The sequence below is a fragment of the Callospermophilus lateralis genome, chromosome 14, assembly GCF_048772815.1.
Source record: "Callospermophilus lateralis isolate mCalLat2 chromosome 14, mCalLat2.hap1, whole genome shotgun sequence".
Classification (NCBI taxonomy): domain Eukaryota; kingdom Metazoa; phylum Chordata; class Mammalia; order Rodentia; family Sciuridae; genus Callospermophilus; species Callospermophilus lateralis.
This window is the reverse complement of record NC_135318.1, coordinates 58,159,506-58,184,415: the sequence shown is the minus strand read 5'-3', so window position 1 is coordinate 58,184,415 and position 24,910 is coordinate 58,159,506. Positions and strand designations below refer to the sequence as shown.

Genomic DNA, 24,910 nt, shown 5'->3' with positions numbered 1-24,910 from the left:
AGAACTCTCCACACTCACAGCAAAAAAAGAAAAAAAAATCACTTAATTATTTCCACAAGTGGAACACTGGGCTCTCAAACTCTTGTTGACACTCCCTGTAGTCGGGCCTCCTCATCTGTCCAGGAGATCATTCCTCTGTGTACCCTGACTTCAAGCTGGATCAGCAGCAGGGCCTAGGGGGGAGGCCTTGAACCAAAGTGCTGAATTGCTCGCAAAGGCCCAGTGATTAAGCCTGCCTGAGATCCAGCAAAGTCAAGCAGATGGGTAAGGGGACCTCGTCACTTGACTTCCGGTCTGTTCTAGATGGGGGCTCACTTGGGCAGGAGGCCTGAGGAACCCAGCTTGCTGGCCCTCTCCCAACTCAAGAGCCTCAGTTAAATACTTGAGTCCATCAACTTGGTCTTCCAAGGGCAGCCTGATCCCATATATCCACGGAGAACTCCTAAAGGAATGGAATCCAGTAAGTTGAATGGAATCCATTCAATACGTTGAGTGAAAGAAGATTTCATCAGAGTATCCAAATCTATGAAGAAACCAATGACACATCTCTAATTCAGAATCTGTGCAGATTCCAGGAGGGCTGGGTGGGCAAGAGCTCACCTAAGCCCGCTGCTGAGGGAGCCAGTTTTCACTTAAAAAGTTCCAGCAAGCTACTTGAGAGAAAAACTGTTTTTGAAGGCCTTCCCAGGACTCCAGAAGTATTTCTCAAACTACAGACACTAATATTAGCTATCTTAAATTCAATTTTAAAAGGATTTGGGGGGAGCCTACTATGGGCCAAAATCAACCTACTGTTGGAGTCACTCTGCGCATTTTCATACACAAAATCACATGACTTTTCAAATAATTTTCTGAACTGGTGCTCACTCAGTCTGATTTCCCCAGGCCACGGTTCGTGCAGAGAGGTGTGAAGGACACCGAGTGAGTTAAGGAACCTCACCAAGCACCCTGAGAGGAGCCCTATGCTCAGGAGTGAGCTCTGGCAGGTCCCAAGCACAACTAAGACCCAGGCGAGGTAGGGGATGGTGTGCAGGACCAAGAGAGAGAGGGAGGCAATAGGTTCAACCCTGGAGAAAGCTCTCTATCTGGAGATATCCAAGGACGGCCAGGAATGCCCCTATAAGAAGAGAAGAGTCCTTTTTCTCTGTATGGACAAGCAGGTTCTTTGGACCCAAGGGAAAGACCTCTTGGGGAGGAGGATGGTGGCGGGTGAAGGTGGAGGCCAGGAGAGCTGGCTGGGAGAACAGGGGCCTCCTCCTCCTCCCCGATGGGGCCTGGAGTTTGCCAGACAAGTTTCACCCCGGGCTGTCCCCCCTGCAGTGTGCATCGAGGGAGGAGGGGTGCACCCCCGAGGAGACCACAGGAATGCCAAGCAGGGGAAAGGCGCCCCGAGCCAAGGGCTCCGGCAACAAGGATCCAATATCGGCGGGTGACTCCAGCCCCCGTAACAGGAGAGACCGTAAAGTATGTGCTCTGCTTCCCAACCAGCAAACACAGCAAATAACCAATTACTCCAAATAGCTAACAGATTTCGGCTCTGATTTCCCTCTCTTCATTGCCCGCCACCCCCCACCGCCCCCCCAAGGCCTTCACTTGTCATTTGATGGGCGATTTGTATTTGCTCTGAGAAAATCAGAGAATGAGTCACAAGGAAGGTCTAGATTACACCATGGGCATCGAACCCCCTCAACATTAATGGGAGCAGAGAAGCCAGTCTTTGTAGCAGCAGCTGAACCCAGGTCTTTTTAAAGATATACACTTCTGTTACCTTCCAACACAGTGATTTTTGGCTACACCAACATTGCCACGTCATGTCCTTAGGAAACCTGCTTTCAGAAGAAACTGAGTATCTTCTTAATTATTTCCACTGATAGGTACTAAAGGACAGGTAAAACCGTGAACACTATTAAAGTTAAAACGCTCCCGCTCCAGCTCCCAAGTTCAGAGGTGAAACCGTGAAGCGCAGAGAGGAGCTGTCTCATATGCCTTCTGGAAATGCTTCTGACTGCGGAGCCACGCCCTGTAATTGATTCCTTTGCTCAGAAAAACCTTTGCTTCAAAGTCTTGGGATAAATTGTTGTCAGTACTCAGGAGCCGCAATGAAGCATCCCCTGAAATTTGGAATTAAGTGAAACAGGGCCGCCCTTGCAGAATCAGACCATGAAATAAATGCATGGGGATCTGAACAAGGAGAGGCAGAAAATCACCTCAACAGAGAAGAATGCCTCCTTTGCTAAGCCTTAACTCTCTGTGGGAAGGTGTGAGTACATCCAGGGAAAGAATATGTGAATGAAAAAGCAATCAGTCCACCCTGAGAGAAGCAAGTGTTGAATTTTTTTTTTTTTTTTTTTTTTTTTTGGTACCAGAGATGGAACTCAGGGACATTTGACCACTGAGCCACATCCCAGCCCTATTTTTGTATTTTATTTAGTGACAGGGTCTCATTGAATTGCTTAGCACCCTGCTTTTGCTGAGCCTGACTTTGAACTCATGACCTCTCAAGCCACTGGGATTACCATGTCAACCCAGGGTTGAATTTTGATAGTTGTCCACACCTGCACCATCAGGGGAGAGAGCACCAAGGCTGAAGCCATCCCTACCTGAGGAGATGGATGAATGAGACCATCTTGGTCAGCTGCCACTAAAGTTCAGGTCACATCACTGGCTCTCCTCATTCTGATTGGTTGTTCCTCCATCTCTAATCACAATGTGCTTCCCTGGTGGCTGAGCTTGCAGACGAAGAGCTGGCCCAGTGTTCAAAGTGGCTTACCCCAGGCAGGCGTGTCTCACCATAAACTCATAAACTGGCATCCTTAGTTCAGAAGCTTGAAGAATAGGCATCCAACCCCGAGAAAAAATGACCCGTCAGAAGTCTGAACCCACAAGGTTTAGGATGCATTCAGCCAAGGCTACAGAAAATGCCCTGAAGTACAGCCCTGCCTTCGGGAAGAGGGTCGACTCTCCCTTACTTAACAAACTCCTGCAGAGAACTTAATAACAAGGATCATGGCGTGGCGCTGGCCTGATCAGCAAACACCCAACTGCCACCACAAACAGGAAACAAACTCTTCTGTCCAGAAGAAAAGCCTTTGACCCAGGATCCCTTCTTACATCTCCCATCCCATTAGATTTCCGACTGGCAAAGTCAAATCCTAGCAAATCCAAATGGTTTCCTTCTTCCCTCTAAGTTTGATATTAAGGGAGGCCAAATAGATGGACATAATCCACCTGAGCTCCTGGCACTTAATAAGCAAAAACTTTCTTCTGCAGGCAGAAGCGAAAGACAGGAGAAGGCACTCTGGTTTAGAAGAAGGAGAGCCATCAGAAGGTGGAGACAAGTGTCTCCCTGAGCTCAAGAGCCAAGTCGAAAGCGGAAGAAAAAAAAACTGCTCTGTATGTTCCTGGGAAGTCTCAAGAAGATACCACAAACTGGAAATTAAAGTACTCAGTCCTGAAGCAGAAACAACCTGCTTGATTGAAAACCCAAACTTGTCAAATTTAAAATTAAAATCCAGACTTTGATTTCCAGCAAAATGGCAAACTAGACAACCAGAGAAATCCTCCAAGCAAGAACATGTGAATTAACAGATATCTTTAAAATCCATTTTAAATGCATGACTGGGCTGATGGGGATGTAAAGAAAATCCTTATGGGCAAATGAGAAAGGAAAAATCCAGAGAAATATGGAACCAAACGCATACTGACAAGGGGACCCGCAAAGCCACAAGCTGAACATTTAGTTTTAAGTGAATCTGGGTTTGTAGTGTCTCCAGGCATCTGGGAAAAGTAAACACATATCCTCTCTGGAAGAATGTGACTTCCATCCAGGCCTCAAAAATATTCTCAGATAAAGTTCCAAGGAACATGAGTTCACAATCAAAAATAGTGAAACACGTAAGGAACAAGACACCATGAGCAAGAGAACTAGAACCAACCAACTGCAGAACCAGAGCTGTTGGAACAACTAAAATCAGAATGGTCAGAAATAACACTTTACTAAGAAGACTGTTTAACCCATTACGTCCCATCGTCCCATATGTGGGACACCTTTGAAAACTCAAATTGAGTCATAAATATACCATTGATGGCAACTTTGAAATAAATGTTTATGTTTTTCAAATACTAGTCTTGAGAAAAGTAATAGATGAGTGAGAAGTTATAATATTCATTAATATTATCATCAATGTCAATAACAATTATAAATTATATCATAAGGCTATGATTTCCATATGATGCACCTATGTCAATTTCATTGAAATAGGCACAGAATCGAAAATTTGGTATTTAACAGATTAAAGAAATAAAATACATAAGAAATATAGTAAAGGGCTAAGCAACTCAGTGAGACCCTGTCTCTAATTAAAAAAAAACAGGGCTAGGGATGTGTCTCAGTGGTCAAGTACCCCTGAGTTCAATCCCTGGTACCAAAAAAGAAGAAGAAGAAGAAAGAAAAAAAATATAACAAAGGGACAAGAGATCTTCAAAGACAAGCAAGCAGCCAGGCCAGAGATGCATATCTGTAATCTTGGCTATTTAGGAGGCCAAGGCAGGAGGATCACAAGTTGGAGCTGGGCAACTTCATAAGAGCCTCTCTCAAAACAATATTTTTTAAAAAGGGAGTTGGGGGTATAGCTCAGTGACAGAGCACTTGCCCAGCATGCAGGAAATCCTGGGTTTAATCCTCAGCACTGTAAAAGCAAACAAACAAGCAGATTGGAGAAACCACTTTTAGAAGTAAAAATATAATACTTAGGACTAAAAACTCAACAAACGGGGTTAGGTAGCAGATAAGAAATGGCTAGAGCTAGTGAATGGGAAGAGAAATCTTCAGAAATTAGCCAAAATGCAATACAAGGGAACAAATACAGTTGTTCCTCAGTATCAACAGGACTCCGGAGAAGAGACCCCTGATCCGAAGGTACTCACCAAGGCCTCTGTATAAAATGGTGCAGCTTGGTACCAAGCACCAAGCACTCAATCACCAAACACATCTTCCTGCATATCCTAAATCATCTCCAGGTTACTTATGGTGTCTAAAACAATGTAAACACTATGTAAATAGTTGCCGTAGTGTATTGTTCAGGAAACAATGAGAAGGGGAAATGTATGTACGTGATCAGAACAGATCCAATTTTTAAAAATCTTTGTGATCCATGGTGGTTTGCATCTGTGGATACAGAACACTCAGATCCCAGAGGGCCAACTGTAATATAAAAGAAAGTTTAATTGACATAGAGACTAGAGAAGGCCCACTAGAGAAGGAGACTAGAGGAGTCCAAGTTGAGAAGGAAATGATGGAGAGACTGGGGCATATGTAAGATTTGAAGAGATAACAGTTGAGAACTATCCAGAATTAATGGGGAGGGGGAAAAGCCCTAAGATTTGAGAAGCCAACAGCACAATGGGAGTCAGAAGACAGTGCTGACAGAAAATAATTGTCAGTGAGTCTAGTGTTTCCAACATAAGCATGAACTAAAAATATTTTCAGACAACTAGAAAGTGAGAATGTTTATAATAAACTGACCCCAATTATGGAAATTTCAATCAGTTCTACTTCAGGGAATAGAAAAATGATCCCAAGAGAAAGAAGCCTGACATTCAAAAAGAAAGAGAAGGTGTGAGTTTGGATAAAGGGAAAATTCACTGCTTTTTAAAAAAAAAAAAAAAAGAATGCTCTTAAATGCAGTTTACAAAGATGGAACTAAAGTATTGAACAAAAGTTTGGAAACTGGTAAGTGATCAGAGTTAAAGCATTCTAAGTTCCATGTAAGTTGAATTGGCTGTACATGCCAATTGAACTTAGATTTTCTAAGCTAATATGCTTGTTAAGATTTCTCTATTAGTTGCTAAAGAAATAGAAATAATGTACAGTTTTGAAAAAGAAAAACATGAGGAAAAAAGATCAGGACAGGGCTAAGGGAGACACAAAATAAGATGGCAAAATAAATGCAAATATATCAGTAAATATCAGAATGATGAAAAAACAAACAAACAATAACAACAACAACAAAAAAACAGAGTCCATCTATTTGCTAGTCACAGAAGAGGCATCTAAAACAGAAAAGTCGAATGTAAAAAGATAGACAAAGGTATGCCAGAGAAATGCTACCAAATAAAAATGGTAAAGTTTACTAACATGAACAAAACAGACTGTAAGAAAAAACTTATTTTAAAAGGTAGAAGATTTTTAAAGGCAAAGGAACATGTTTAAAGATTCAAATCTCCAGGAAGATGTAAGAATTATCAACTTGTTTGTATCTAACACATAAAGAAAATACAGACAGGATTATAAGAAGAAACTGAGAAATGTCACCTTGAGGTAGGGTCTTAATATACCTCTTTCAGAAACTGATAAACCACACATGCATGAAAATTAGAAGAAACGTAGATTGGAATAACACAATGAACAAATCTTTCTAAATGGACATATCATATGTAAAACACATTTGGAGAATACATGTTCTTTCCAAGCACTTACAGGAGGGTTTCGAAAACTGACCTTTTCCTAGGCCACAAAGAATGTGTCAGGTCATTTCTAAGTATCGTGACACACATGCTACGTTCTCTGGAACACAATACAGTGAAGCTAAAAAATCAATAACAAAAAAGGTAAAGTATAAGGTAGAAACTTCCAAAATACATTTTTTATACTGGTGTCAAAGAGGAATAACAGAAATCATAAAATATTCAGAATGGAAAATAACAAATATACTACTTGTCAATTCCTGTGAGAAGCATAAAGCAGAGCTTAGAGAGAATTGTACAGTCTTCAGGGTTTACAAAGAGGTTAAAAATATAATAACCGCCCCCCAAATAGAGGAAGTAAATAATAAAGAAATGAATAAACCAGATCAGCTAAAACCTGATTCTTTGAAAAGGCTGAAAAAAAATCCAACAAATTATGGCACAAATAATAAAATATAATCTTAGGAATGAAAAGAGACATTACTAGACATGACTAGAAGAAGAAATTTTTTTAGAAAAATTAAGAAGGTATTATGAAAAATGTTATGCCATATTTTTAGGAGGAAATGGATAAATTCTTATAAAATATAAATCACTGTAAGTGACTCTCCTAGAAACATAAAATCTCAAAGGTCCTATAAACATTTTTTAAAATTGTAGCAGTAGTTTAAAATATCCCCAAGAAGAATGCTAAGTCTGGACAGTTTTACAAGCGAATCTGCCAAACACTTAGACCCAGATAGTGCCAATCTTATGTCATTCTTTTAGAGACTAGAAAAAGAACATTTACACCCAGGTCCCTTTATAAAATTACTATGACGTGGACACCAAAAGCTAAAAAGATTAGTATGAAAAAGAGAAACTTCAAACCATATCGTTCATAAAAAGTAGATGCAAAATAAAAAATCCTAAATATTTGCAAACTGAACACAACAATGCAGGAAAAAAAAAGATAATATATCATGACCAGGCTAGTTTGTTTTAGAAATGTTTAGTTGCTTCAGCACTAAAAAGGAAAAGAAAAGAAGCCTATCAATATAATTCACCACACTGACTGATTGAAGGACAAAAATCATACGATCACCTCAACAGATACACAAAAAAATATTCAATAAAACTTAGCAACATGCATGATAAAAGCTTAGCTTACTAGTGATAGTTCTCCTTTAGAAATTTCATACTCAATGGTGAAAGATAAAAACATTCTTTTTTAAATGAATACACAGTTACATAAAACATCCAGCTGAATGTCCTAGCCAGTGCAATAAGGCAAGAAAATGAAACAAGAAAAAAGAGAAATAAAACATACATGGAAGAATTAAAACTATGATGAATCACAAATTGTGTGATTAACACACAGAAAACCCAGAAGAAACCCATGAATCAGCAGAATTAATAAGAAAGTTTAGCGAAGTTTCTGGATATAAGAACAGTATATGAGAATCAATCTCATTTATATGTGTGTAAAAATTAATTAGGAAATGTACCTTTAAAGAACAATAATGCATAAAATAGTAGATCTAAGTATAATAAAAGTTGTACCAAATTTTTTAATGAAATTATAAAAATTTACTAAAAGACATTAAAGAAGACCTAAATAAATGGAAAAACATATCATGTTGATGGTTTAATAGACTGTATTGTAAAACTGTCTGTTCTCCCCTGTTTGATCCAGATGTTCACTGTATCTCAGTCACAGATCCACACGCTTGGTTTTTTCCTATGAAGTCGATGAGCTGATTCCAAAACTGGGGTAGAAAAGCAAAGGACTAGAATAGCAATGATACTCCTGAAAGTCAACAGGGCAGGGTACTTCTTGTACCAGATATCAAGACTCATTAGAAAGCTATAGTTAAAACACATACACACAGAGGTCTACGAATACAGAAAAAAAGAGATGGACCAGTGGAGTCCACAAATAAACCCATATTTACATAAAAACCTTATATATGTCACAGCTGTTATTATAGACTAATGTAAAAGAATGGGTCATTCTATGATGATGTCATTATAATATAGGTCACTGGTTATATTTTGGAAAAAATAAAAAACTAATCTCTACCTTACAGTTTGCACACACGCATGCATGCACACACATATAATAGTATGAAAAGCAAAACATTCAAATTTTTTAGAAGAAAATGTAGACAAATAGGGGCTGGGGTTGAGGTCAGTATAACATGTGTGAGGCATTGGGTTCAATCCTCAGCACCACACAAAAATAAATAAATGTGTCCATCTACAACTGAAACATTTTTTTAAAAAAAGAAAATGTAGACAAATATCTCCTTTCAAAGGTTTTTCTTAAAGGAGAAAGAAAAATATGAAATGATAATTTAGATTATCCAAAATATATGAATTGAACAGACTAATTAAACAACCTAACTTCACATTTGCAGAATTGTCACAGAGCTGGTTGTTTGGGTAAAAAACAACTATAAAATAGATGAAATGCTATTAAGCCAAATAAAGAAAAATAAATAAGACAAATATACAAAATTAGTGTTGCAGACAAAAATAGGACAGATACAAAAGCATTGTCTTTAATTGTAGGAGTATGCATAAACCCAGCCCAAGGTTAACAGGCAATGCAGGGATATCTAAGCTACCAAATTCACTGAAGGCATAGAAATTGATCAGAGAATTCCCTCCAAAAAGAGGTCAGACCCAGTTTCACAAGTGGAGAGCAATTGTCTTATGCAATTACACAAAATACCCATTCTTGGAAAACTTGTATAATTCAAAACTCATATTCTACATACTGTTTTCTGAAAAGATGACAGGTATCCTGTTTATCAGCTAAACCATAAATAAAATTCACCACCTTTGAATTTATAGAATTGTTAATCATTTTTTTAAATTTAGGTTGATTCATATTATTATCCATTTTGTACATAAAGTAACTTTTTAAAAGATAATATAACACCATTTCCAATTCATATAAGTCAAATTCACAAAGAGAGATTCAAGTGTATTGTGGGAAACTCCTGAGAAACAATAGTTCCCACACCCTAGAGACAGTTAAAGAGCATGGAAAGAAGAAATACAACTGAAATATATTTTGTGGGATCGGTATAACCCTGATATCAAAGTCTAGTAAAGACAAGCCAAAAGCAATTCTGATTCACAGAGATGCAAAAATCCCAAATAAGTAATAGGTAATGTGTAGTATGTGTAGTAGATGTTTTGCTTCCAAACTATCCCTTCACCATGAACAAACACTAGTCATTGTCTGCCAACAATCTAAGATACAGAGCCAGGGGAATGCCTGTGCCTATTCTAGAATGTTCCAGCAACTCCCAGAAGGTGAGTTGTATGTTTACCAACAGCCAATTGCATTGGTTTCCAAATCTGTTTATGCCAGTTGTTCAATGTGGTAATTAGATAAAGATTACAACAATGTGTAAAATGTTAATGTAATTCTCTTGACTTTTTAAAAATTAAGTACCAGTGAGAACACAAAAGATAGGGGATCTTAAATGTTTAAAAAACAAAGCACTGCTCTCCGACTTTCTTGCTAGGATCATTGAGTTCTCCTCAAACTGTAATAAACACAAAGCCAAAATTCAGATGTGGTTTATAACAAAAGGATAACGTGGTCCTCAGTCCAGGACATCCAAATTCGAAGAAAAGGGCTCAGCACACATCAAATGATTAGCAAATGAAGATGCATGGATATGGGGTAAATGCTTATGGCATGAGCTACGATTTTTAATGAGTCCTTATTAAACCAACTTTTTCAATCAGCCAACCGACTACCTGTTTGATTGCATTGGATAAGAGGGCTTCAGTCTCAGCAAACTGTAATACCATAACCAAATGGACCAATTTGGTTTACCCCAGGAATACAGTAACTGTATTACAAAATTATATATCATAGTAACAGGAAAAACAAAATTATCGCCTTAATAAATGCCAAATGACATCTGATAAAATTCAACTCCTATATCTATTTAATCTATCAACAAACTAACAATAAAGAACATGACCTGAACAAGATCCAGAATATCTGAAAATACTAATCAATTATCACAAGGTATGGAAAATGAAAGATCACTTTTATTAATCATTGACTAAATAGTTTTATTCACTAGCTAGCTATGATCAAACGTTATTCTGGAAAAAAGTATAAAATATTAGCTACTAGAAAGAGCTACTTATTACTATTTGAAGAAAAAAAATCTTAACCACCTGGAAAACCCAAAAACTCAACTAACAACTGTCAGAATTACTGAAGAGCTTAATAAAGAGTCAGTTTCAAAGTAAGTACACAAAAATATTATTTTCTATATTCTAGTAGTCAAAATCTTTTTTAGGGGATTGGGGAGTGCCAGGGATTGAACCCAGAGGTGCTTAACCACTAAGCCACAGACAGTTTAGTAGAAGTCATGGAAAACACAAAAATGCAGAGAGTTAAAATTACCTGTATTCCTACCAGTTGAAGAGAAGATTTTGATGTGCCTATGTTTTTAGATGTTTTTTATGTACCTGTGTCTACTTTTATTTTTTTTAATTAAATTTGATTGTACAATTCCCCAGAGAATTTTTTATATTTTAATTTGAGACAGAGTTCTTCGGGCCTCACTATGGTTCTGAGGTTGTCTTTGAATTTGTGATTCTCCTGCCTCAGCCCTCCCCCCCGACCACCACTGGGATTACAGGCATGCACCACGGCACCCAGCTATTAGTCAAAAATCCTTAATGGGAATAAAAGATATTTCATTGAGAATAACAAGAAAGGCTAGAAAATGCCTAGTAATACATTTTTAACAAGAAATGGCTAGACCTACAGAGAGTAAACTAAAACAACTCCTTGGAGGTACATAAAAGGGACAATAGTGAGAATTAACAAATTAGACATTTAATGATAAGGAGTAGTTAATACTTTATGGATATCCACAGCACATGCAGCCATATTTTTAAAGAATATAAAAAATGGAAAAGCATTCTCATTATACTTTTTTAAGTTTTGAAATGTAGATTTTTTAAAAAGTACTACCCAGTGCTGTGGCACATGCCTACGATCCCAGCGACTCTGGAGGCTGAGGCAGGAGGATCTCAAGTCCAAATCCAACCTCAGCAACTTAGCAAGGCCCTATGCAACTTAGCAAGAACCATCTTGAATTTTAAAAAATAATAAAAAAGGGCTGGGGATATGGCTCAGGAGTTAAGCACCCCTGGGTTCAATTCCCCAATACAAAAAAAAAATGTAAAAATACAAATTCGATTTAAAAATAGTAATAAAAGTAGACACAGGTACATAAGAAACATCTAAAAACGTAGGCACATCAAAATCTTAAAAGTCCTTCCCTTTAACTGGTAGGAATACAGGTGGTCTTAACTCTCTGCCTTCTTTGTGTTTTCCATGACTTCTACAAAAGATCAATCAGAGAAAAAAAACAAATAGACAGCACTTCCTCCTAGAATCCCACAGGACCCTGAATTCAGCAGTTCTCCTTTCGCACAGGAATGGGATTGAACTCACTGCCCTGTGGACCACGGGACTTGATGTACACACACCGCAGGCTCCACACCAAAGTCACCTTCCCCAGGGACCCACACCCAGAAGGAGGACACTAGGGAATCGGCTGAGGCAGGCAGAAAGCTGACCAGTGGCCAAAGCAGACCTCTCAGAACCTGCCAGGACCCTGGGGCCCTTCAGTCAGGCACACCCTCCATGCGGGGGGGGGGGGGGGGGGGGGGGGGGGGGCGCAGAGAAAGTCAGCTTTGCACACACTGGCTTTGTGGGTCCTGTGTCCCAGAAGCCAGAGTCCGATCCAGAGAATTCCAGTGCTTCCAGTGGCCCGGGCAGCCCCCACCCAACCCCAGCCCCCACGCTGGTTAACAGGATTGAAAGGAATCTCCGAGGCACCAGGAATAACATGAGACATCACTGCTGACTGAGACCCTACCCCATAGCTTGCCCCACCCTCTTTTATTTCGTGGGGCAAGGCTGGTGACTATCTATCTCTTCTTTCTTTCCTCCTCGGTTCCCCTCCTAGCTCCCACCCCTTAGCCCCCCAGGGAAATCAGAGAGCCCACAAATAGGTAAGTAATACATACATGAGGGCCGGAAGGAGAGGATACCGTGTTAGTGGCGGCCCAGCTTGACAGACCATCCGAAAGCTACAAATTAAACAGGCTGGTTAGTGACGGGATTAGAGGATCCATTCGGGGAAGGCTGGATGACCCACGGGAGTCATCCTCTTCCTCTGTCCGCACCCGCTGCTCCTCCTCCAAGGAGCCACAACAGTTGTGGGAAAGATGTGTGCTCCCAGTTGGAGAAGCCTGGCTCCGTGGCCACCACCTGTGTGACCTCAGGCAAGTACCCTGCCATCTCTGAATCGGGATCCTGTCTAGAGAACGGCATCAAGCCCACCTCCAGCAGGAGGGAGAGGAAGGGCCCGCACACTCGGCTCTAGTGAGGCACTGGATGCTGCCCCTGCCCCTGGCAGCCCTTTCACGTGCCTTCCCTGACCTTCCCAAACCTGCCTACCTGAGGGACGCTCCTGCTCCCCATCAGAGAGGGGCTTGCTCCCATCCTTGCTGGCCAGGGTTCCTGAGCAACTGCAGGTTTCTCAGCCTTCTTGCCTCAAGAACCAGGGCATCACATGGCTCCCCAAAACTTGTACCAGGGAAACCTTAAGAGTCTTCCACCCTATGCCACTCACTTTCTGCATCGGACCCTTGCTTGCTGTCTTCAGTACTGTAACTCAGTACTTATGGTGTACTTATCCCTGGGGTTGGGGACTCCAGGCAGGAGATCTGTTCTGAGAGCATCACAGTGGGCCAGAGGGAGGTGACAGGGGTCTGGGTAGATGAGCAGCAGACAAGTCAAGGAGAGGCAGTCTCAGCAGAGAAGGTAGCAACGGCAAAGGGAGAAGGAGAATGAAGCAGATGGTCCAGGAAGGCAGCCCCATGGGCAGGACAAGGGAGGCAAAGCAGGAGAGGTGGGGGGGTCAGCAGGACCCAGAACTGCCAGGCTGGGCCCTCTCCTCTTTTGAGCCCCATGCAGAGGGCTCTGGGAAGAGTCCATAGGAAGTCAACCCCCCAGGCCCTTCCTCCCTTCCTCAGCGGAAAGAGCCCTGGAGACACTCCCCAGAGGGTCAGGAACAGCCAGAGAAGGACATGGAGGACGCAGCCCTGCTGGCACCTGGCGGAGATCAGGGGACTTGCAGAGGCCACCCTGCTCTTTAAAGGGAGCATCACTGCAGGGACATCAGAGCCAGAAGCCTGGGCAGGAGGGCACAATGGCCCAAGGGCACCCAGCCAGGCCCATTGGCCATGTGTAGCTGGGCATGCGCGGCCCCTGGAATAGACTGGATGACTTCCCCGTGCAATCCCCCAGCTGGAACAGACACAGGGCCCAGCCCCTCCCATTCTCCTCCTGAAGCCCACAGAAGCCCTATTGTTATTTTCACTACAGTCCTTTTTTAGAAAGGTGAGAGGGAAACCAGCAGTTCACCCGAGCAAATGGGAGAAAAAAGAACACACTAAACATAGTGCCCCAAAGATGGAGTCCAGCTTCAGAAATTACACGTTCCCCTTTGGGATGCGGGCATAATTTGCTGCTCCAGTTCTGGGAGTGTGTTTCCACCTTCATGGTGTCCCAGAGACTATAACTGGAGCAGCAAGCTCAAAATTACCCCAAGCCTGGGAGCCTGGGGGCCTGAGGGCCTGGGAGCAGGCCAATCCCTGCACCTCAGCCCGCGGGCGTGGGGAGCAGGTCAGTGCCACCTTCTGGTGTTTCCTCCACTCTGGCCTGCCAGGACTGCCTCCTCGCTAAGCCCACGCCCACCACACACACACATACACACACACACACACACCTCACCACATAAACACAAACACATTCCACCTCACCACACACACATATATCCATGCACGTGCGCACCCGCACGCACACAGTCCCACTTGCAAACCTCTGCCCAGATTCCTGCCTCCCAGGCAAGCCCTCCCCTCTCCCCTTTTCTAACCCCACCCAGCCTCCTCTGAGGCCTCCCTCCTGCAACCTCTTGGGGGGCATCCCTGATTATTCAAGCCCAGGCTGACCCCAGGTCCAGGAGTCCCTGATGTTGGGTATCCTAGTTGCTAAAGCACCTGGTCCCTGTGACATCACTCAGTGGAGGTCCGCTAGACACCTCCCATCTCTCCAGGAGCCAATTCCCCAAGTGTTCTCTCTCTTTCTCTCTCTATCCCCACTCCAGAAATTCTCCTCTAGAGACCTAAAGAGGGGACCCCACCCACACCGGTCCCTGAGAATGCTAGACGAGAGTCACCCCAACACACCAAGTGGGCTCTGCAGGCTTCTCCATGCCCGGAGAGGGGGCAACATTGGGGGTGCAGGCCACCATGTCTGCTTTGAGCTTCAAAGGCCCTCGCTGGGCCTCAGCTGGGGCAGCAAGCCCTGCGCGTCTGCTTACTGTTTTTCTTTCCATCTTTATAATCATAACACCCAGAACTGGTTTAATTAGAAAAACAGATTCATAAACAAAGGCCCTAGTTGTTTGTTTGTTTGTTTTGTTTTGTTTTGTTTTTTAAATAGCAATGGAGTCAGAATCAGGGACAGAAGGAGAAAAGGATGGAGAATGAAATGTGGGTGGGCAGCAGTTTACTTAGTTGGAGGCAATGCCCACCTGCTCATTATTTTCCCAGTTATATCAAATGAACATGTGTCATATTTATGATCAGGTAAAAATGAATATATCCTTTTTTAAAGTGGAGACCTGGGTGGAATCAAGTGTGCTCTCCTTCTGCAGGGATCTACCTAGGCCTGCCTCACACTCACCAGTCAAGGCCACCAACAAGCCTAGACACACACCTCTGGCCAACGCCCTCAGAGCTTGTCCATGCTCTTGTTCCCATCGTCCCCACCTCCCTTGCACACTCGTGTGCAGGCCATACCACACACACACACACACACACACTCAGGGACCCATCTGACACCTACACAGAGGACAGCCTGATGGACCAAGAACAAACAGTGGAGCTGATCTGCAGGAACCCCACCCCCACCCCAGCCCACTTCTGCAGAGAACAGTTCAGAGAGGCCAGGCGCCCACCCTCACAGGGTCTCCCCGGCCTCAGAGATGGGTGCCGGCCCCGAGCCCCAGGAGGCAGATCTGCCTCATCCACCCACTTTGTCATCTCCAGAACTGACTACTCCTGACACCAACCAAGACGCTTCTGAGAAGCAGAGGACTTCTCTGCGCCAGCAGCAAGAATCTCAGGTGACAGTCTCTACCTGGGCAGTGGGCTCGTCCCAGCACCTCCGCAGATGATGGTGAGACTTTCTGAACAGAAAGGTATGAGCAAGGAAAGAAAAGGCAGGATCTGAGAGGACAGGGCCAGCTGGAAAGGAGCCCGAGGCCAGCGCCACAACTGGGAGCCACTGGGAAGCCATGGGGGCAGGGCCGGGACGTCAATCATAAGAATCACACCGGCTGGCCAAACGGGAGCCAGGTGGAACCTAAATTCTGCCAGAATCCTTGTTCCGCCAGTTCCTATAGGTCAGGGCGTTCCATTCTATCTGCCTAGGGAGAAGGGGGGTCCCGGCCAAAACTACCCGGTAAACTATTACAACTGGAGCCCACTGCCTCCCTGGTCAGCCCTGGAGAGGAACCCCAGGGGCTGTGTATGAGAGATGGAGGGTGAAAGATTTCTTGGGTCCGCCAAGTCAGATCAATAGATCTCAGAGAAAAACACAATATAAAATCAGACACCAGACTGGGGGCTTCCCTGGAGGGTCAGAGCTCCCGGGAGACCAGGGCTGGTCTCACTGCTAGATTTCGGGCTCCTTGAGAATAGGGCCAGGACTGTCTCCATCAGTTTGTTCAGTAAGTCTCTGTCCAGCTGGGGATTTGCACAGGAAGGTCATCCAGTCTACTCCCTGGGAGCAAGCTGGTTTGCCCTCCTCCTTCTTCCCACTCACCTCTAAGGTCAGGTAAGGCCACCCGCTACACACACACACCATGGTGCACCTCCAGCCAGGAGCCAGCTCTCTGCTCCAGCTCCTCACCATTCTGCCTGGCCAACAGCTCTAGCCAGAATGGCCATGCGCTCTCCACAAAGAGCCTGGGCCTGGCCCTGGCTCAGACCCCAGCCCAGTTCCCTTGTGTCCACGCTGGGAGGACGGCCAGACTAGCCTCCTTACTGTCTGCCTCTGGCTGTAACTTGTAGCCAACAGGACCCAAAATAAGCCCTTCTCATTCAAATCTGCAGACATTTTGAGGGCAACACTCATAGAACAGAGATCCGCTGGGCAGCCCACTGAGCCGGGCAGGAAATAGGAGCCAGGATCAGGCAGCCCAGAGTTTGGGGCAAATTCTCTGCCTAATTCAGCCCTAAACACCCAACCAGACCAAAAGGCCTGAGCAGAAAATTTAGCTAACCTTCCTATTGAACCATCTGAAACGTCCATCTGGGTTTCCCCAGCCAGGAGAGGGTCCTCCTGAGACCCATACAGACACAGGACAGGCCACCCACCCATCCATCTATTTATCCATCCATCCATCCATCCATCTGTCCACTCACCCATCCATACAGACTTTCGCTGAAGACCTCCTCTACGGCAGGCCCCAGGCTGTAACTCAGTACTTATGGTGGGCACGGAGGATATAGAGAGGAAGGTACCCCAGTCACTGTCCTGACCTTAGTCCAAGGAAGATGCTGACCTTTACAGGACCTCAGGCAAGTTCAGTGACTGAGATCCTCCAGGCCAAGGGGAGGAGCCAGGGAAGACTCCTCCAGAGAGATGACCACCCCGGAGTTGAGCAAGACGGCAGAGGCCAAGGTCACCTTAGCAGAAGGAATGGCAGCCCAGGGCCCTGGGGAGCCCCGGAGGCTGGGGAGACAGAGAGCTTGGGGCTTCTGATGGCTTCTTAGCACTAGGAGACTACAGAGCAAGACCTTAACTGACCCCAGAGATGTTCCCCTGGAAGGGGCAGAAAGATGAACGAATGAGAAAGGGGTAAACAGCCCTGAATGACCCAGGGAAGCCCCGTAGATGCGACCTGAGGATCCTCAGCCCCACCCACTCCCAAGTTGGTTCTCTTGCTCTCCAAGCTGATATCTGATAGTCTAAAGGACACGGGCCTCTCTGAAGCGCCACCCCATGCTGAGCACATCTGGGGGTGCAGGGGCCTGAGGACACAGGGCTATCTACACGGGGTGGAAGATTCAGGCAGCCTGGAAGCTCTGGGAGCCCGAGGGTGTCCGAGATGTCATGCAATACGTGGCCAGCATCATGTGGAGCCCAGAGAAGAGGGTGACAATGTGACAGTCAGCAAGTCCGTGGCCTCTGCCCCCAGTTGCAGGAAAAGACTGGGTGGGCCTCAGCTCTGTAGGATCCAGAGCCCCTCTAGACCCAAGGTACAGAGAGTGCCCTCCCTCCCAGGTTAAAGATGTCACAGACCTTGGGCTGTGTCATTTAGCCTTGCATCTAGGTCACCAGCAGGCCCTAGGTAGCTGAATCTAGCAAAGGATCGCTCTGACTTCCTCAGAGTTGAAGACCCTTAAAATCATGTCCCTCTCCTGCCCCTCTTCCTTCCTGTCCCTGGTGGAGGGGAACAAGGTAAGATGCATCACTAGCTTGGAGGTACCTCCAAGGTGCCACCAAGCACCAGCCCCATGGAGGAAGCCTCCTCCCAAGAAGAGGTCTGTCCAGGGGAGGGTGATGGGGCTCGAGTGCCCAAGACCGCCCAGCCCTCCGTCCCCCACCTTCCTTCTCCTTCCTGTCTCTCCCCTCTGATTTACTGAGTGATCTCCAGGGGAAAACCCTCAACATGGCCCCAAAGGTTTCAGGCGCCAGCTTCCAGGAAAACGAGTTGAGTCTCTCCCTGAACACCACAACTCCCTCCCCTTCAAAGACTGGAAGCCCACATCTAGGTCCCTCCACCATGCAGTGACCAGCCACCAGCGTGCAGAGGGAGGCGCTCTCTAACGGCCGTGTGACAATAAAGCACACAGAGAGCAGGGGCAAGAAGAGATGGGGAAGAGGAGCGGAGGGGGAGGGGAACCCAGGCCAGCCGCTGGGGAGGGGAGTTGGCCTCTGTCCCACGGGGCCCTGCGCCCATCCTACCTGGATGGGGATGAGGGGCTCCTTGTCATCGATGTCAATGAGCACATCTTCTCCAGGACTGAGTAAGCTCACATCATCTGCAGGTAGAACCGTGTCCTGGCTGGTGAGGGACTCGGCCGGGGAGCTCGGACAAGACCCCTCCGTCTCTCCACTTCCTCACCTCTCAGTTCTCCCCACTCCTCTTTGCCTCTGCCATCTTCCTCCACATGCCCTGTCTCCCCGTTCTCTCTCTTAATTCTCCTCGCATTCCCACCCCCACCATTATCCCCCTACGTCTCCTCCCTCGTCACCTCTTCCCTCGACTGACCTCCATTTGGACCTCCTCAGCTCCAGGAGGTTCCCACCGCTGGTCTAGAGGACCCGAAGCCACTTCTCACCCAGGCCCCCCAAAGAGACAAGCTTCAGGATGCCACTCAGCTGGGAGGTGCTGCCTGCCCTGCCCCTCTGCCCTGGCCCCTCCAGGCAACAATCCTGCCCCCTACCTGGGCCGCCCTGTGGGGACGGACTCTCCGGTGAGTAGGGGTCACACAGGAAGCTCTCCAGGGAACGGATGGTGCACTGGCCCACCACAGGCCGGCGACCAAACTGGCGGTTATCAATGACCTTCACCACGATGGGGGGACAGTAGAGTTCCTCCCTGGGCAGCATCTAGGTGGAGGAGACCGAGAGCTCGGATACCGGCCTGAGCCCATTTCTGGGGAGTCTCAGGAAAAGAAGGTAGGGCCCTTCACAAGCAGGCCCGGGGAACTGGAAAGGACCACGGGCAATCCCCAAGAGCCCGAAATCCAATATGGCGGATGGCAGAAACCCAGGAGCTGGCCAAGGAAGCAGAAGCCACACACCTTGCTCTCGAATGCTTATGTGGAGGCTGGCTTCCCGGATAGCTTTACCTTCCAAATACACCCAGCTCGGCCTGCAGCTCAGCAAGGCTACTTACTCTCCCTGAGTGCGCGCTGGCCGGGGAGAGGGAGAGGGGAGTTGGCCCAGGACTCCACATTTCTTGCAGACAGTCCCCCCCAAGTGGATACTCTAGAGTTGGCTTGCAGACCCAGATCCTCCTCCCCCACCCCCAAAGCACTTTGAACACAACTTGAAATAATTTATATGCTCTCCTTCAGTGGCGGCTTTGGCTCAGCCCAGAGGAGGCTCCTGTTGACAGCCACTGGGCCTGGAATTCCTATAGCGCTTTCATCTCGCAGACCATTTTCCTCTCCTCAGACCTGCCTCACGCCGCCGGCCACTAGGCCCAGGCAGCACAGGCAGCTAGAGAGGGCTGGGGGACGGAGGTCCAAGGAGCAAGCACCTCTAATGTGCCCAGGCCAGGCCAGGCCAGGGTCAGGGCAGCTGGGGAGGAGGTACTGGGGGGTCAGAGCCCTGCAGGTCCCTAGGGGAGCTCCAGAGACCGTCACCACTCTTAGAAGCTTCTGCTAATCCAGGATTGGGTGTGAGGGAGGAGGCCAGCCCCACGGGTCTGCTGTGAGGACAGGATCTTCTAGTCAGGAGAGAAGGAGCGTTTACCCCATTCTCACAGAGAAATGACCTGAGCCCCTAGGATCCCCCAGGGAGCCAAAGCTCAACCCCTAGGCTGCCTGAGGCCATGAGGACACTCTAGCCCCCAGGACTCTGGGAGGGGACAGAGTGGGGGCTCACCACTTCCATGAAGAGGGTGCAAACATCAAAATTGGGGTTCTTCCGGAGGTTCCTGATGACACAGGACTGCACCGCCTGGCCCCCGCACTCCACCACGAGGCTGGGGGAGGAGACACTGGCCAGCTGGTAGCTCTTCATGTTCCGCAGACCCCACGCCAGGATCTGGGGACAGACACAGGGGATGGCGGGGAAGGCCCAGGCTGCCCCCGGCCCCCGCCCCCACCCTGGGCCAGGCTCACCTCAATGGCCGTGCGCTGGAGAAGTGGTTTGATGTTCTGGGGAACCACGTAGATGTTGGCCTCCCTCTGGGGTGGCGGGTAGGGCAAGTCTGTGTCGTCGGACTGCAGGGATCAGCAAGTGGACAGGACACAAAGGCGGAGAAGACCAAGCCGAAGATGTAAGAAAGGACAGAAGAAAAAAAAAATGATGTGCCTGGGGAGACACAGAAGAGAGACCCAGACCCAGACGTGGGGACAGGCAGGCAGAAGTGGGGGAGCTGTCAGCCTCTGCAAGGCACCACCCTTTCCAGGATCACCAAACGCCATCCCCCAGGTTCAGGTCACCCCATTTCAAGTGAATCGCAAGCCTCACCTCCCCCATATTGCAGGATGTGGTGACCAAGAGCAGCTCGGGGTCTCCCCGTCCCCAACACACACAAGGCACATGGGACTTGCTTCAACCCAGAACATCCACGTGCCTCCCTCTATCCTACTTCTCCTGCCCCTTGGCTCAGACCCAACTGGGTTACCATCCTCCAAACCCACATCCACACCCGGACACCTTCCAGCCCCAAACCTGATCTCTCACACCTGTCCCCCAGGAGGACAGAACACTGGATATCAGAAGAGCAGAGCAATCGATAAAAGAGAAAAGGAGACACATGTTCATTATGTCTGGAACACATGAACTCTCACTAGGACTACTGGTGACACCTTTGTGACCATTAGAGTAAGATATCCCTTTCTCAAGACAATCTACTTCATGTCAGAAAACTGTCATATTTTAAAAGTTTATTAGGACAAGACACTTTACTGCCACCTACTGGAAAATTTTTATAAAAAAATATAAATTTATGATGTTTGTGTTAGAAATTGCACCCCCTTAGACACAGTTGCCCTTGTACAGTGCACAACCTGCCCATCCATACATGGAGGCCATAACATTCAGGAAAGGTTGACTAGAATTAAAAGGGCTGTGCTGAACATTTTACAGAGCTGGCTTCCTGTAATCTCATTTAATCAACCATGGAATCATTAGAGTCATTTTCCAAGTAACTAGCTTTGGGTTTCTTCTGAAAGGATAACACATGCATCTACAGATGCTCTGTCATAGATGGTGAGAGAAGCTGAAACAGAAAAAAATACCAGCTTCCTCCTGCCTTCATGAAACCTCACAGCCAACCCAAGCCATCCTTTCTGTCCAAGGACTACTCAGATGACGCCAGGCTTCTCTGACCTGTAGCAGTAGTAATAAGCTCTGTTCTAGAATCAGACAGACCTGGACTCCAGTTCCAGCTCTGCCATTGCCTAACCGTTTGACCTTGGGCAAATCACCCAACCTCAGTGACTCAGGATCCTCCTAAAGATCGGGGATAGCAATATTCTTGTGAAGTTGCTCGGAGAATTAAACGAGACAATAAATGTAAAGAGTACCTGGTTGTGACTGTAATGATTACTACAATTGTCAGTACCATTGTTTTTACCATCAGTACCGGTGTTGCTCTTCCCAGGATGACTTAAGGACAGCAGGGCCACCAGAAGCATTAAAATGCCACAGCAATGCTGGCATTATAAGCAGGGACGCCTCAGTTTCCTCCCCCACCCACATTCTGACTGGCTGAGGAGGGCTGATGTCCAGGGCTGCACATCACGATCCCGCCTGTTTGGCCACTGCGGTAGCCTGGCTGCTCAGGCCACCCCTAGTGTGATGTCCACCGCGGCACTCCAAGGCCACCAGCTACAGGTGGCTGTGAGCCGGGGTGGCCTCTCTAAAGGAAGGCTGTACTTCAAGGCCCACTCATGGCCTGATGGTGGCCTCTCCTGGCTGATGCCCGGCTCACTGGGGAGCCAAGATAAAATAGGGGCAAAGGGATCGAGGAGGGAACAGCCCTGAGCTCCGTGAGGACAACCCGTCAATACATTTCCCCCCCGAACGTGTCCCCTTTTCCCCCTGAACACGCTCTCCTTTTCTCTCCCTCATTCCCCCACTCCATCTTTCCTCGCCAGCCCCCAGAGCTCCGTGGTGACGACGTCCTCGCCAAGTGCAGAACCTGCCAATGGCGGGTTAAGCGCTAGTACCGTGTGCAGCAGGCCCTGGAGGAAGAAGGCAGGAGCGCACAGCTGCAGGGCGCCGGCCCAGCGGAGGCAGGAGGAGGAAGCAGAAACAGAGGTTAGAGGTGTGTCCATCAGCAGCTTCCCGCGCCAGGCACCAGACACATCCACGTCCACCTCCAGCCACATCCGGTCCCCAGGGATCCCAGGAAATTCTGGCCCCCAGGCTGGTTCTACCATCTCCTTGGGACCCCACCTCTGTCCCACCCACTCCACCACACAAGCTGCCACCACACTGTCCCCCCAGCGCCATGTGTGTCACACCTTGGCTCCTGGAGCTCTTCCTTCCCCAACCCATCTCTCTGGAACCCATCCGCGCCCTCCCCTCTGCGGGCCTTCTCCCGCCTCCTCCTCTCCTTCCTCTCTTCTCTCTTCCTGTCCCCACCCAGGGCCTCCCCTCCCTCCCTGTCCAGCGCCTTCGGCTCCCCCCCAGCACCCCATCCTGGAAACTTCTCTCTCCAAAGTCAACAATCACCTCCTAGAAGCTCAGCCCAAAGTTCACTCATGGGTTCCCACCTCTCACCCTCCACAGCATCTGCCCAGCTGACCCCCATCTCCTTCCTAAAGCCACCCCTCTGGTTCCACACTGCTGTCCCTCCTGCCCTCTGATGCTAAGTCTCCCCCGCCCCCGGGCAGCCTCCCCCGCTTCCTCCACCAGCCCTGAAATGCCAGGGCTCCTGGGTTTTCTGTTCCCGCTCGTCTCTTCTCAGCCCCATTCCTAGAATCTTTCTGCTCTGTTCATCCACGCACCCGACGGGCTGCTCACACTGAACTTGTCCAAAACTAGACTCTGCTTTCTCCCTTTCAATGCCATCTCAGAAACTGGCCCCAACAGCCATCTAGACAACCAAGCCAAAAGAAAAAAAAAGGGCCACCCTGGGTTTCTCCTCCCCTCGTCCCTAATCTCTCTCACACCCACCCTGTCTTCTTCCTGGGCTCAAGCCAGCACCCTCTGTCTCGGACTCACTACCATCCAGAGTGGTCTCTGTGCATGTGAGTTGGCACACTCACATGTGCTTTGCAGCCAGGCCAGGTTTCCAAAAAATGCCACCCTCGGCTTACACTCCTGAAATCCCCCACCCTGGCAGGAATAATGAGAATTTCGTTAATGAGGCCTCCAAGGAGGCTCCCTGTTCCTGCTGACTTCTCTGATCCCATCTCTCACCAGATAAATGTCCCCTCCAGGAGCCCAAATATTGATGAGCCACCTCCCAGAACGAGCCGACCCCCACCCTTCTGAGCTCTAGCAGGTAGCCAGAGGCCCCAGGCTCTCCTTAGCTTGGAGGCTTGGAACTCACTGGACCCTGGGTCTGGAATGAGCTTCTGGCCACTTCATCTGGTGACTTGATCTGTTTGGACTTCAGATGTCCATTTAAATCTTCCCTATGCCCTGAGCATAAGCCAAAGCACCCTCAGGGCTCCCATAGCCCACAGTCCCACTGAAAGACACATCTATCCCTCTGCACATTCTATGTATTCATATGACTGTGTCCCTGGTGAAACCGGCAATTCTGTACAACTCGGATCACAGCTAAATCCCCCACCTAATAAATGAATGATTATGGGTAGATTACTGAAGGAAGGGAGGGAAGAAGGGCAGACAGAGGGAAGAGTGCAGGAAGAGATGGATAAAGAAATGATCACACCACACACCTTCTCTCCTTCCCAGTGATCCTATCTGCTCCATCCCGGCCCCTGGGTCCCCGCCCAGCCCTGCCTCCCCCGCCTGCTCACCGCTGTCTGACTGCATGGGTCTCCTCGGCTGCCCAAATCTAACACAGCTTTCAAAGCCTAGGTCAAGTTCTCCAGGCACCCAGAAATCTCCCCAAACACTCCAGAAACTTCCCATAACCCTACTCTCTGACATCTTTCAATCCTAAATGAACCGGGCCCCACCCACAGTTCGCAGGATCCTAACCAGTCTCTGGTCATCTCACCCATGGAAGTGTGAGAAATTTCAGAATATTTAACCTTGATTGGATCCAACTGTAGCCATTTAATGAGCGCCCATCCCTTTGCCCACCCCAATTGTAACATCAGCTCATCGAGTAGATGATGACCCCAAGCTCCTCCAATCAGGGCAAGGGGTAGTGCTGCATTAGGGATAAAGGCGGGGCCTGCCTGCCCAGGGGTGCTTGCTAGCCTCACGTTGGCCTGGCCCACCCACTTCCAAGGTGTTCCACTTTCCATTCTTGCAGCACCTCGGAGTTTCTAACAGGAGTCCTGAGCCCATGCAGAGACGGCTCCTGAGCACCCCCTTTCTCATCTTCTCAGAGAAGGTGCTGTGACCCTTATCAGAAACTGGAGGCCCTATCAGCATGGCCAGGCAGGGGCGGGGTGCAAACTGCAAGCACAACTGGGACATCCCGATTCACTGTCCTATGGG

At 47.5% G+C, this 24,910-nt stretch overlaps 1 protein-coding gene across 21 annotated transcripts in view; it reads right to left on the bottom strand.

Annotated features, from left to right (window-relative positions):
• Positions 1 to 24,910, bottom strand: part of Dysf (dysferlin) — a 205,292-nt gene that overhangs the window by 45,905 nt on the left and 134,477 nt on the right. For 8 of the 21 annotated variants that reach the window (XM_076834060.2, XM_076834065.2, XM_076834069.2 and 5 more), the window contains 4 exons: positions 20,434 to 20,535; positions 20,195 to 20,356; positions 19,027 to 19,192; positions 18,545 to 18,621 (listed from right to left, as the gene is read on the bottom strand). In XM_076834060.2, coding sequence (XP_076690175.2) covers positions 18,545 to 18,621; positions 19,027 to 19,192; positions 20,195 to 20,356; positions 20,434 to 20,535 — 507 coding nt within the window. Of the gene's footprint in view, positions 1 to 12,528; positions 12,592 to 18,544; positions 18,622 to 19,026; positions 19,193 to 20,194; positions 20,357 to 20,433; positions 20,536 to 22,491; positions 22,534 to 24,910 lie in introns of all 21 variants that reach the window. The other 13 variants (XM_076834056.2, XM_076834063.2, XM_076834067.2 and 10 more) reach the window with 3 other exon arrangements.